The 13978-nt window shown below is 35.3% G+C and overlaps 2 protein-coding genes across 2 annotated transcripts; both read left to right on the top strand.

Annotated features, from left to right (window-relative positions):
- The first annotated feature begins 180 nt into the window (after positions 1-180).
- Positions 181-3043, top strand: LOC110709086 (B3 domain-containing protein At5g42700-like). The gene is made up of 6 exons (XM_021887301.1): positions 181-1159; positions 1284-1379; positions 1471-1502; positions 1621-1783; positions 2290-2496; positions 2593-3043. The coding sequence occupies exons 1-6, from the start codon at positions 1034-1036 to the stop codon at positions 2635-2637; spliced, it is 669 nt and encodes a 222-aa protein (XP_021742993.1). The 5' UTR covers positions 181-1033; the 3' UTR covers positions 2638-3043.
- Positions 3044-5849: 2806 nt separating this feature from the next.
- Positions 5850-11958, top strand: LOC110709071 (probable protein phosphatase 2C 12). Its single transcript, XM_021887282.1, has 10 exons — positions 5850-6307; positions 6415-6721; positions 6983-7154; positions 7440-7593; positions 7681-7744; positions 8814-8921; positions 10068-10193; positions 10570-10802; positions 10929-11128; positions 11223-11958. The coding sequence occupies exons 2-10, from the start codon at positions 6524-6526 to the stop codon at positions 11246-11248; spliced, it is 1281 nt and encodes a 426-aa protein (XP_021742974.1). The 5' UTR covers positions 5850-6307; positions 6415-6523; the 3' UTR covers positions 11249-11958.
- The last annotated feature ends 2020 nt before the right edge of the window (positions 11959-13978 follow it).

The raw sequence follows: 13978 nt of genomic DNA, 5'->3' as shown, positions 1-13978 counted from the left end.
AACCCCCTCCCTTCACGGCCGGCGCCCAAACCCCCTCCCCGGCGCCGGCGAACCACTTTCGCCCCACCCCCTTTCCCCCCTAAAAACTGAAAACCCCCTAAATCAAAAAACCCCAAATCGAAATCTAGGGTTTCGATTTGGGGGGTTTTCAGTTTTTTTGGGTGGTGGTTTAGAGGGGAAAGGGGGTGGGGCGAAATTAGTTCGCCGGCGCTGGGGAGGGGGTTTGGGCGCCAGCCGTGAAGGGAGGGGGGATTTTTCGAGGTGGGGGAGGGGGTTTAAGGGGAGGGGAAACGGAAGGAGAAGGGGCTGGGGGTAGGGGAGGGGGGTGTCGGAGGGTGGGGGGGTGCCCTCGCCGGCGAAAATGGACCACCGGCACAGGGTCTGGGGGTGGTGGCTTGTGGTTAGCTGTTGGGGGGTGGTAGAGTTTTTTTTTAATTTTTTATTTATTTTTAAAGTTTTTTTTAATAATTAATCAACTAAAATTACAACAACCAATTAGAGGCTGCCACGTGGCATATTAATCATTAATGACTAACAGTGTTAACCGCCGTTAGTCATTAACAACATTTGGTGACATTTTTTATAAACTCAGGAATATTTGGTGAATTTGAAAGTTTTAATGGGTATTTGGTGAATTAAAAAATAAGTATTTGGTGAAATTTCCGTTTTTAGTATAAAAACTCCTCTCTCTCTCTCTCCTCATGACTAATGACCAATTGACCAGGTCATCCATTCACCTCACTCTAAATTATAAACTTTCCAAGCTCAAATGTTATTCGAATGTTTGCAATGAAAACCCATTCCTCAAAATCTTCGTCGAAGACTACTCTACTCAGCTGACACACCTATTCCAACACAGTGCTATTCCAACGGTCGATTATTGTCCTTTCCTCTCACCTATTTAATTCAAATTCATCCCTACCTTCCCTAATTTCATTAACCTCTCCTTTCCACCATTAAATTACAGTACAACATCTAAAAGACTAAAAATACCAAATTCATTACTCAGAAAAACAACTAATTAAAAAAGAAAATGGGAAAAGTGTCGTATGAAGAAAGTCGCCAAAAAAGAGTTGAAGAAAATAAGAAACGATTGGAAGATCTCAATCTCATTCATCTTTCTCAATCTCTCAAAAATCTTTCCCCCAAATCGTCTCCCGTAATAACCCCTCTTTCTCATCTATTCTTTCTGTTCGGGTTTAGTCGTCGCATTATATGTTTAGTACTAGTAAAAATTACATTATCAACGTGACTATTAATGTTTATAAAATTTTAATGAAAAGATGAAGGTTTGGAAGCCTCGGACAGTAGAGAAGAAAATGGTGGCCGTTAGACGATCCGCTCGAGTTGCTAAAAGTCCTGCCCCTGTTTATGTTGAAGTTCGTTCTCTTCTCCTTCTTTCCCTTAATTTCCCTTTATCTAATTTCTCCACATTTTTTGAATTTCTATCTTAACATTTCTTTTGTACAGGTTCATTTGCCTAGATTGGCCTCGCCTAGAAAGTGAGTTTATTGTAAATCATTCGTTCAATTACTCGACTTGTTCAAATTTAGTTGTCACTTTATTAATGTTTATATTGACGTAACTATTAATTCCGGACGAAAAACTGTTGGGTTGTAGGACGTATGGGGTAGTAAGAGGGAATTATGGAGTAGCAACAGAAGAAGAAAGAGCATATACAATTGAGAAAGCGGAGAAATTGGTTGCTAAGCTTGAGGAGGAGGGCTACCCTACTGTCATTAGACCAATGCTTCCTTCCCATGTCACTGGCTGCTTTTGGCTGGTAATCTCTTTTAATTAGTTATTATATTATATGTGTCTAATTGTTGAGAAATTACTCTTTTATGGTTAATTGGATTGTTGACTATTTGTTTTACTCGGACTTGAAATTCCTCGGAGACGTACGTACGTGTCCAAATGTCTAATTTGGCTAGTAACACCTGTAACCTTCGTTATTGCAAGTGCTGAATTTGACTATTATATATGAGTGTCGTATATGGTCCAAACATCAAGAATTTGGTATGGGTACTTGTATGAAAGGAAGAGTTCAAATTATATAGGTGGTAAATTGGGATAGTTTCACAAACTTTAACTTTTAAAATAATGAACATGTATACTTGTATAGATAATTAACATAATTCTACCCAACTGTTACAAAATGATGGATATATGATGAGTAATGTCAGTACCTGATTTTGATCCTTCATTTTGCTTGTTAGCTATTCATGAAAACTTCACTTATAATCTAAAGCAGTGTACCTAATCAGAGCTCCTCAACTTGATCTTCAGGGTCTTCCTAGTGACTTTTGCAGGACGAGCTTACCTAACAACGACGCAACAATAACTCTGGTAGACGAAGAGGGCGATGAGTACCCGACAGTATACTTACCACGCAAAACTGGACTAAGTGGAGGTTGGCGCGGCTTTGCTATGGCTCATGAACTTGTTGATGGGGATAATGTCATTTTCCAAGTGATCAGTCACTCGATTTTTAAGGTGAAGAATTTATCTGCGATTGCTTCGTTATTTTCTCAGCTATTTACTTGTTAATTTGTTATGTGAGACATAATTTTGTATGATATGGGGCTGCAGGTATACATTATAAGGAGAAGAGACGATGTAGCTCTAGAGGAATAACTAGCCGCAACTGCAAAGATCTTTTAGAAATACAATTCTGCTGGAACTCAAAAGATCTTTCGGGTGCAAAGATCTTTCAGAAATACAAATCTGCTTTAACAGCAAAGATCTTTCAGATTGAGTTTTTTTCTAAAGTCTTTTGTGATCCAAAAACTGAAGCATCTACTTGTTAATACTCTAGGCTTTTAGCTAGTGTAACAATTTTCCATATCAGGTGTAAAAACCATGAATCAAAGTTTTTCTTGTTAATATTCTAGGCGCGTTTAGCTGAGCTAGTCTAGTACAGATGGAGAATTTCAATTTCAGGAACTATGAAATTAATCAATTATATCATAATTTTGCTATGAAACCTGAACATGGATGTGAAACCTTTTTGCTGAAGTTGATCAATTTTTCAATTGTGGACCTCCCCTTTGTTTGTTTGGCTTAGTTTTTATTGAGATTATTAATATAAATGCAAATGGTTTGCATTTACATTTTTATTACTCCCTTCATATCATAATGAACAATAGAATACAGGGTATAAACTAACAACAAATCATAATATAAAGTATAAACAACCACTGAGTACACAAAATATCCTAACACCAAAGTATAAAAGAAACATTGAACTAACCACTAGTTAGTTGACTTGCATCAATGTTATAAGCTTCCTAAGCACAAGTATTAATAAAAGTGAGTTTCATGACTAAGTTATTAAAATCGATCTACTTTAAAATCGGAAAGGCCACTCAAAATCGAATCATAGAATCACTTGTATAATCAAGACGTCATATTATTAATAGAAAATAGTTGTTTATCCACTAAGCAACCAATAATTGACAATATATATGCTTATAAATAACGTTGTAGGCATGTTTTAAACTTGTAAAGTATTCGCTAGTTAAGAGAAATATGTCGAATATCAAATCGAATCGTGTGACATACGTAATTGCAAAATCGTAAAGCTTTTTTTTTTAATAGGTAAAATCGTAACATTCTAATATTTAAATCGAGATTTTAATAATGATGTTCATAACTAATTACTTTTTTTTTCTTCCCATTGTATATGTAGGCATGTAGCCAATGTCACAAACATACAAATTACTAGATTTTTATAGGATAGTCCATGGGTTGGGCTTTGTCATGGGTAAGCACGTGGCCCTACTTGGCACGTCCACAAGGCTCATGGGCCATGCTTGGGTCATGATTTTGTAATTTCAGGTCGCCCTAGCACATTAAGTAGCCTATGGGGGCTAATGGTCTAGCCTGACCAACCTAAGGTCATCTTTATTTAAGAAACATTGGTAATGACCATTGATAATCCAATCTAAACCCGACGTAAATGACCCAAAATCTATCTTAAACCATTGATAATCCAATCTAAACCCGACGTAAATGACCTTAATGACCTAATTGTCATCTCAAACATGAGTATACATATGGGTTTACCATTAAATAATATTGGTGGTTGAAAATTCTATAGCATGAAGTATCAATAAACTATGTTAAATAAATAAATTATAGAAAAAATGTATCATAATAAGCAAAATCCAACCTCCATTTGGTATCCCTATTAAAATATTGCAATGATGATATTCTATAAAGTGGTAAAGTAAATTGAAAATCTCCTTTTGGTTGAAAGAATACTCAACATGTTTACAATTTCCACATTCTTTACAAAATCAATTTTGCTCAACATCTAAATCTAGAACATTGACATGTTCTAGCCTTTTGTAATAAAGCCACTAATCATCATAAAAAGCACTCAATTTAGGTGATGATACTTGTATAAATAGTCATATAACACACTATTATTATTATTATTATTATTATTATTATTATTATTATTATTATTATTATTAATAAGCCTAATTTATTTATAATTGGTTACAAAATAATTAAGATTATGTACAATAATTATTGGAAAAGCTTAAATAATAATCATCCCTAAGACTACGCTATAAGTTAGGACCATGAACATGTAAATGATAAGAAAGTCAAGAGAGTAAGAATAGAGTAGATATATAGACGAAGAATAAAGAAAAATAAGGATGATGGTATGTTTGGTGTAGGTCCCATTTTTTGCAAGGTAAACACCGGCTCATATACGGCTGGATTTAGCGCCGAATTCTCGACGTTGTCGTTGAGGTTTTTTTGACATCTCTATTCTCATTCTAGTGATGATATTGTAGGACTATGAGAGAGAAGTTTAAAAGTTCTTAAAGAAAAACATTTGGAACTAATGTAATTTGCATCACTCATTAGTCATTACCTTAAAGATTAACCCGTTTTGTTTTGTATGTTTAGATTTAAAATTTGATGGGATTTGAGTTTAAAACTTTATCAAATGAGATAATACTTTGATTTTTAGTACGTTATTCCATTATGTTTATGTGTATATCAAATTTAAAGTATTTAAACATGTACATTGGTGATCACGAAAAAAATTCTAATGAAATAATCTATTAATGGCGAAGGTTTTTTTTTTGTTTGTTTTTTTTTTCCAATTCTAGTAACATTAAAAAAAACAATTTTAATTATTAAAAACATATCATGGTTACACAGTAGTAAAGTTTAGTGTCCTTATGCAATTCGAAGAATAAAACTCCGCAATATGTAAGTCAATAAATATTTCAATAAAATATTAACGTTGTCACTTGTATAATTGTAAAACAATTCATAATCTACACTGGCCGTTGTTGTTGAGTTATACATGTAAAGAAAATGTAGTCATATGCGGTCTTATTTGATTCATTCAAAATTGTTTAAAAAGAAGAAAAAAAGAGCGAGAGGGAGAGACTTGTATAAATTTTATTTTTCGATATATTTTAAAGGACTATGCTAACGAATACCCTTGGTGCGTTAGATAAACATTTTAGATATTTGGTATTAATTGGGAATGCATGCTAAAATCACTGGTCGACCGGTGTAATTAATACTCATTTAAATTTTATATTTCTACTTTTAGCTATCTTATTTAGCATTGTCGGGTGATTCATTAGCTTTTGCCTTTTTATATATATAAAAAAAATTATTCTAAATATGCAATTTCAAAATTTACATCGACGAAGGTAGTGATCTAAAAGGACAAGATTTAGCCTAAGTTTATAATAACAATCCATCAATTCCTATTTTGTGTCATAAAACCAGTCATATAATCCCAAAATTTGAATATCAAATGTCACCTCTCAAATTAACCAACTAAATTAGCTAAATCATCCAAATATCAAAATGAATAATAAATTGAATGATAACTTAGTCAATTTAGCATGGAAAAGCATCAAAATTGTGAAGAATTGGTCCATACATGACAATGTAAAACCAAACACACACATTTGACACATTAGTCATTAGACATTACTCACATTACACATAACACCGAGTAATAATCATCTGTAAACCCTCCAAATAAATAAATAAAAATAAATAAATAAACAAACCAAAAATCCAAATAAGAAGACGAAAAAATTAAAAAAAAAATACACACAAAAACAAACGAAACACCACCATTTCCAAACTCTCCCCTTATTTTCTCTCTCCTCTTTTTCTCTCTCTACAATGGAATTTCTGCTCTTCGCCGGGATCCGCGTTTCTCGATCACTTCAAACTGCCATTTTCACCGCCGTTTCTCCTCCTTCTTTCTCCGTCTAACCGCCGTCTCGATCTCTCTTTCTCTTCCCCTTTTTCTGTACGTCTTTCTCTCTCTTCAAGCTCCGTTCAAAATCATTTTGATTGATTGGTTTTTGTTGGTTTTTTTGTAAATGTTTTGATTACATTGTTGTTTGATTAATGCAGAGATTTTTTATGTGCATTGTTGAGCGATTTAGAGATTAGGGTGTTTGTGATTTTGAGTTGATTGATTCGATTTTGATTTGGGGGTGAAAATTGGGGAAAACCCAAAACGATGTCGTCGAGAGGCGACCATCAAACGGTTCCTTTATCGGTGTTGTTAAGGAGGGAGCAGAATAGTGAGAGAATCGAGAATCCAGAACTTTCTTATGGTCAAGCTAATCAAATTAAGAAAGGCGAAGATTTTACCCTTTTGAAGACTGAATGCCAGCGTATTGTTGGTGATGGTGTTACCACTTTCTCCGTTTTCGGGGTAATTTCTCGATTTTTCGATGATTTTTGTGGTTTTTTTTCGATTTTTTTTTTTTTTCGATTTTTTTTTTTTTTGGAATTTATGATCATTATTGAATTGATATTGTGTTGATTGATTGATTTGTTGTTTAAGAATCAATGAGGTTGATGGGAGTAAGTTTGTTATTGTCAATTTGGTTGGTATTTGATGTGGGGCTGAAACTGTTGTGTTGAATGAGATTGATTGTTTGATTGATTGATGGGAGTAAGTTTGTAATTGCAGCTGTTTGATGGACATAATGGATCTGCTGCTGCTATCTATGCCAAAGAACATCTTTTGAGTAATGTTTTAAGCGCGATGCCAACGGATCTTAATCGAGACGATTGGGTTGCAGCGTTGCCCAGGGCTTTGGTTGCTGGATTTGTCAAAACGGATAAAGATTTTTTGGAGAAAGGTGAAATTATGATTGTGAATTTTGTTATTACTTGTCTCTAGATTAATGTATTGGAAGTTTGAATTTAAAATTTGAGGAATTTGAGTAGTATTCGACCGTTTATTTTGGGTCGGTTTTCTCAGCAGTTGGGTGTTGGTAAGTTGGACATTGACGCCTTGACTGTGACTTGGCTGACTGATATGACAATCTTTTTCTCTATTTGAAAGAGTGTGTTTTGTAATCTTTTAAAAGACTTGATTTCGTGATGAGGCGTGATAAGTAACGAGTGGGTAGCTTTGTTTACAGGACAAGCGTCGGGAACTACTGTTACCTTTGCGATTATTGAAGGATGGTCTATAACTGTAGCATCAGTAGGGGACTCACGTTGCATACTTGAATCTGCTGAGGGTGAGATAATTTGTTTATCTGCTGATCACAGGCTTGAGAGCAATGAAGAAGAGTAAGTCGTAGGCGCAACATAGTTCTATTAGTCACCTTAATTCTGTGCTACTGTCGATGTTAACATATTAGTTCAACTTGTTATCAGGAGAGATCGTGTTACAGCCTGTGGAGGTGAAGTTGGTCGGCTTAATACTGGTGGTGGAACAGAGGTAACTTTTTTTTTTTGTTTTTTATTTTTTTTTTCTCCGGAAACCTATTCTTCTCTCTCTTTTGATTTTCCTGTTTATTCACTACATCTTCTTGCTTGAATTGATAGAGTTTTAAACTTTTAATCCTTCTTTTTTCACTGGAATCCATCTTGTTGCCTAATGTATCAGACTTACTAGAAATGCCTGATATATTTATTGGTTAATGTTTATTTATTTGTTTTGTTTTATCCTATATACCAGACTATGCTCGTTGTAATGCACTGGGCATATTTAAACATAAAAAATGATACAGTAATTAGGCAGAGACATTATCCTTTTTTTTTGTGTTATATTTTTTTTGTTATAGATAATTAGACATTTTAGATTTTGAAAAGTATGATATGAAGAGTTTTGGATGGATCGCACACATATACACCATTAAGGTTTTGTAGAGATTTAGTGAAAACATATTTCTCTCTTATTATATAAGATGTTAGTGTCCAAGTAAAGTCCAAAATAGGTTTCTATGACAAAATAGGGGTACTTTTTAACTTGAATGAGTGAATCTCTGTGCTTAGTTAATTACCCACCTATAAGGGAACCACTTAATTTTTTCTTTTACCTGTAAACTATTATCTACATTTACTACTGTGTGGTTGTTGAATGAAAAGATGAAAAAGTTCCTGTAAATCTACAGTTGTAAAGGGATGCAAGTGCTGGATATCATCCGCTTACAATCCTGTCTTCATAGGGAAGACAAAATGATTAAATGGATTGGCGACATATCACTTCATAACTGACTGTAAAAGTGGACATTCAATTGTTTGGTCTACCCCATCGTTTTTTATCATTTTGGCTGGACTTTAGAGTAATATATGCTGAATGTGTACCTAAGGCTTATTGAATCCTCTCCGGATGCCTCTTCTTCTGAGGGAATTCCAGTGAAGTGGATGAAGTACTAAAATCTGGAGCATGTTTTGCGCCAGATTTTATCTTATGTGTTCTGCCAATTTTATAATTATTTTGCCCTCAGCGTCACTTTTTTCCTATTTTGTTACTAACTGGAGCATGTGATTCAATGCATATACAGATTGGTCCGTTGAGATGTTGGCCTGGTGGCCTTTGTCTATCTCGCTCCCTTGGAGATAGGGATGTTGGCGAGTTTATAGTTCCAGTCCCTTATGTGAAACAAGTGAGGGTATGTTGACTATTTACCAATATTCTTCTTTTGCTTGATCATCAATGCTGTCAATGTGTTTTGGAAAAGCTTGCAGATTATAATGTTTTTAATTTTTACGAAATGTATATCCTTGACCTCTTTGAATTTCGCATAATAATTTACTTGTTTTATGTTGAAGTTCCTGAGATTTGTTCACATTTCCTTTTCTTTGTATATATCTTAGACATGGTCAAATTAGACTTTCTTGACTACCTTTGAGATGATTTCAATCATATATTAGAGCAAAGTTAATGATAGATATTTTTAGAGAAGTAAAAGTCCACTGAAATCTTGTTATCTTGTTAGACGCCTTTTAATCTGAAGCATGAGTATGAACGAAGACATTCAGTCAAATCAAAGTTTTAGATAACGGCCTTATTTAGGTTGTGATGGGCAGTTCGCACTTGTCTCTCATCTTGCTTCAGTATGATATTATAGGCTTTCAAAGAGTCACTAAGGCAATGATGCAGTCTTTAAAATCTTTTGTGATACTACGACAACTATTGCCGCTGTCAGTTCTAGTACATCATGACATGTCTACGACTATAAGTAGCAAATGTAAATTATGTGCATTATCAAGCTTTCTGGTTATAAACACTCACATCCCCCTAGCCTCAATGTCCCGAAACTATGCTTTTAAACTTTTTTTAAATAAAAAGGTATACAAAGTTGTAAATGGCTACCTGTCTCTGTAGTTTTGTACTTCCTCTGTCCCTCTTTAATCTTTACATTGGAATCTTTTTGTGAGAGAAGAATGGTCAAAAGCATAATGTTTTAAAAGTAACGGAGGGAGTAGGTGGGTATAAGTTGAAGATGCATTGTTTCATGACCCTTTCTGAATTTTGACAACTCTATGATGTATATCTGTTGGGCTTAATCTAGTATGAGACTACCTCAGAAATGCTTAATGTGAGACATTGATGATGCTTCCTACTTTAGTGATGTTTGCTGCCTTTTTTCGGGACTTCTTTTTATTTATTTATTATTATTTTTTTTTATGTCTAATGTTTGTATTAAGTTAGCATTAAGGCAATCTCACTGAGACATCTTTATATCTGTTATTTGATTTAACTAGAAATTTACGTGTATCAAGTTTCTGATAGGATCTGCTTCTGAATTTTGCAGCTGTCAACTGCTGGTGGTAGGCTTATTATCGCTAGTGATGGTGTGTGGGATATTATAAGTTTTGAAGCAGCACTTGATTGTAGTCGAACAATGGCAGCAGAGACAGCAGCTGTCCAAATTGTCAAGGTATGCTGAACAGTCGTGTGCTTTGTTACTCCCATGTACAGGAAAAAGTGTTTTCTGAGCAGTAATCTATTTTATATACTTCTCATATATATATGTGTGTGTGTGTGTGTGTGTGTGTGTGTGTGTGTGTGTGTGTGTGTGTGTGTGTGTGTGAGAATTACTTTTCCTACATTTCAAAACCTTATAGATGATTTAGAAAATGTGGAAATATAATTCGGTACATTGGATTATTTTCCAAAATTTAATAGATCTGGGAGTTGCCTCTTTATATGGGTCAGTGGGTGTAAAAGCCATTTGTGTAATTGTGTTTACTTAACTGTGAGTCTGCAACTGTGTCTAATAAAGCTTATTTCTATCCTTTGCGTACAAATTGCAGGAAGCAGTGCAGGTGAAAGGTATCAGGGATGATACAACCTGTATAGTGGTTGACATTTTCCCACCAGAGAAGAATCTCCCTTCTCCTGCACCAAAAAAACCAGGAAAAGGAGTTTTTAAGGCCATCTTCCGAAAGAAGTCAGCTGAGTCAACATCTCAAGCGGAACGAGAGTACTTGGAACCAGATGTGGTTGAGGAGATGTTTGAAGATGGATCTGCATGTCTTACAGAAAGGTTTTCTCTCTTTTTGATCATTTCTCACTGTGACTTGGCCATCTGGGTTTTCCTTTGGCACTCTGCAATAATTGTGAACTTGTGCATTTCAGGATTTTTTTTTTAATAGTAAATTGTGGCTTGCAGGCTTGATACCAAATATCCACTTTGCAATATGTTCAAGTTGTTCATGTGTGCAATTTGTCAAGCCGAGATTAAACCCGGAGATGGTATTTCAATACATGCCGGCTCTTCCAATCGGAAAACTCGCCCCTGGGATGGCCCTTTCTTGTGCCAAAGTTGCCAAGAAAAGAGAGAAGCAATGGAAGGGAAAAGACCGTCTGGAAGTATGTTTTGCTGTCTTTAGATATCTGCTTATAGGTTACGAGTAGTTGTAAATGATCCTAACCTTGGAATCATTGCATTTCTAACTTCGTGCAGATAGATATAACAGTGATAGTGATTAGCTGGCAGTAATTTCGGTATGTGGTTGGCAAAGTCCGATTGGTTATGCCAGTGATGGAAGAATTGAAAATTGGAGGTTTGTCCCGTTGCTTGAATTTATTTCTTCGACTCACAAAGGAGTTGAAGCATATATCTAGGTTCGTTTGGCGTTGCTGAGTGTACCTCTTCCCTCCTTAATCCTTATATGTTATTTCAAGTCAGAATCTCATATTTAGAAGTGGCTAACCTAATTTAGCATCTTCCCCTCACTGGTGAGTGTTTAATTATCTCGATTACGTGAGCCTCCGTTGGAAGTTTAGTGGAAGGTCGATAAACCTATTTACTTGCTGCTTGCTGTTCTCTCCGTAGCTCAGCTGAAGGGAGTATTCAGGTTTCGTTCTGCTTCTCTGGTCAATTCAGCTGTATACTACATCCATACATAGAATTCCCACTGTATACTATTTCCGAAAGGGGCATTCGGGTTTGTATTATCTATACGGACGTACACATAGGATTCTTTATAGCGCAAAATTAATTATTTGAGTTAACTCAACCAATTTGTTGAAATATAGAAGCTTCTTTCCTTAAGATTCTTAAGCAACTAGGAAAGTGGTGAATTTTTAAATAGAAATCTCATGGTTTTATGATATTCTTTCTGTTCAACTGATCTTGTTTGTATCGTATTTCTGAAAGTTAATCATTTGTGGTTAATATAATCAATTGGGTTATGCAAGGTGGCAGTCAGCTTAGACATGTGCAATAATTTAATCAAACATTTTTAATTTATGGAATTATTTTGGAGCCATTGAAAATTATAGGTTTTTTTTTTTTTTTTTTCCTTTTTTTGGTTTTTATTTAGTTGAATTTAATTGATTGATTAATTCAATGTTTGACATCGAAGATAAAGCAGCTGATTTGATGATTTGCAACATGTATAACACTCATAGCCAGCTGTACTAATACTACGTACTCCCTTCGTTTCTTATTTCTTGCAACATTTACCAGTTTTAGATGTCTCACATTTCTTGCAACAAACTTCTTTTTTTCCTTATTTAGAAACTTTTTTCTGCCAAAAAGACCAATATACCCTTATTTAAAAAAATTAAACACATAACACTACACATAATTACAACTCATTATAACCCTAATCGGGCCTAATCTGATTTAATTATCTCTAACCCTTCCCACCCAAATGAAATCATCTCCCCATTATCTTTCTCTCTTCTCCTTATCTCTCATCTCTCCTAAGCAAATTTGGCTTATTGGTGCTTTCGTTGATTTTGGTGGTGTTGTGGGTGGTTTTGGCGGTTCATTAGCCTAGATCGGGGAGGTTTGGTGGTGTCGATGGGTTTCACAGGGGTTTGTCGGTGGTCTAGGTTGTCTGGGTCGTCGGTGGTTTAGGTGGTTTGGTTTGTAGGTGGTTAAGGTGGTTTGGTGGTTCGTGGATCAGAATTGGGTTCGGTGGTGTCGGTGGTTTCGCAGGGGTGGAGGAGGGGTTTTGGTGGTTTCGCAGGGGTGGATGAGGGGTTTTGGTGGTTTCGTGGGTTTGGTGTAGTGGGTCTTTGTGGCGGTTGTGGGTGGCCTGGGTTCTAGATTTGGGTGGTTTTTGGTAGAAGTGGTTTCGTTAGGTGATCTCAAGTGGTTCTAGGTGGATTCGGGTGGTTCTGGGTGGTTTCCAAGTGGTTCTGGGGAGTTTCGTTGGTGGTTCTAGGTGGTAGCGTTTCGTTGCTGGTGGTTCTGGGTGGCTTGCACGTTCTTCGGTGGTGGTGCTGGAGTTTTAGTTGTTTAATTAATTATTCACCCTCTCCCCTTAATTACATTATTTACATGCCCTTACTTTTTTATAATCATGCTTAAAAACTTTTGACTTGGGAACCGTGCACCCCCCTTTGTTGCAAGAAATAAGAAACGGAGGGAGTATTTGTTTTCCTCTTTCTTTTCTTGCGGAGAACGAGTACCAATCAACTTGACCATTACATTGTTATTGTAGCAGTTTTACATGATCAGAGTGTAGTAGAGGTGTTAAAACAGCTTGACCCGCCTGAATATGGGCATCAAATCTGGCCTGGATTTGCCCGGCTAAAAGTGTCTACTTTTATGGTCTATTGATTCAAAATTTTGACCAGATTTTGGCCTGGTCTGGCCCAGGTTATTGTTTAGCTCTAACGTTTGCTATTGACGTATTTGGATCGCGGGGTAATGTGAGTTTAGGATTAGAAATGGGTTCAGGGTGGTCGGGGTTGAAAGTTGGTACTCCATCTGTCCCTATTTTATTGCTCCATTTGACTATGCACGGTCTCCAAGACATGTATTAGAATCTTTATATCTTTATTTCCATACACGTAAAAATTATAAAAACGTGATATTAATAAAATATAAAATGAGACGAATCTAACAAGACCACTCATGACTATATTACCTTTTATAGATTAACGACAATTTATGGTCAAAGTTTTCAAAGTTTGACCCAAAAAATGGCAATGGGGCAAAAATAAAGGGACAGAGGGAGTACTTAGGGCCTGTTCCGATTGACTGAACTCAGCTGAACTGAGCTGAACTGAAATGAACTGAACTGAACTTATTAATTAGTGATTTTTAACTACGGATTAGTGATCTTTGATTATTTATTACTATACATATGTGTATATACAAATGTACATATTAATAATAATAATATTATTATTATTATTATTAATATTATTATTATTATTATTGTTATTATTATTATTAATTATTGATTATTGATTATTATT

Source organism: Chenopodium quinoa, unplaced genomic scaffold (genome assembly GCF_001683475.1).
Source record: "Chenopodium quinoa cultivar QQ74 unplaced genomic scaffold, ASM168347v1, whole genome shotgun sequence".
NCBI classification, from domain to species: domain Eukaryota; kingdom Viridiplantae; phylum Streptophyta; class Magnoliopsida; order Caryophyllales; family Amaranthaceae; genus Chenopodium; species Chenopodium quinoa.
The sequence above is the reverse complement of the archived record's forward strand: the minus strand, read 5'-3'. Positions and strand labels throughout refer to the sequence as shown.

Coding starts and splice junctions, on each gene's coding strand:
- LOC110709071 (XM_021887282.1), top strand. CDS start 6,524: ATGTCGTCGAGAGGCGACCATCAAACGGTTCCTTTATCGGTGTTGTTA. Junction 6,722..6,982: donor CCACTTTCTCCGTTTTCGGG/GTAATTTCTCGA, acceptor TTGTAATTGCAG/CTGTTTGATGGACATAATGG. Junction 8,922..10,067: donor CTTATGTGAAACAAGTGAGG/GTATGTTGACTA, acceptor TGAATTTTGCAG/CTGTCAACTGCTGGTGGTAG.
- LOC110709086 (XM_021887301.1), top strand. CDS start 1,034: ATGGGAAAAGTGTCGTATGAAGAAAGTCGCCAAAAAAGAGTTGAAGAA. Junction 1,380..1,470: donor CTGCCCCTGTTTATGTTGAA/GTTCGTTCTCTT, acceptor TCTTTTGTACAG/GTTCATTTGCCTAGATTGGC. Junction 1,784..2,289: donor TCACTGGCTGCTTTTGGCTG/GTAATCTCTTTT, acceptor CTTGATCTTCAG/GGTCTTCCTAGTGACTTTTG.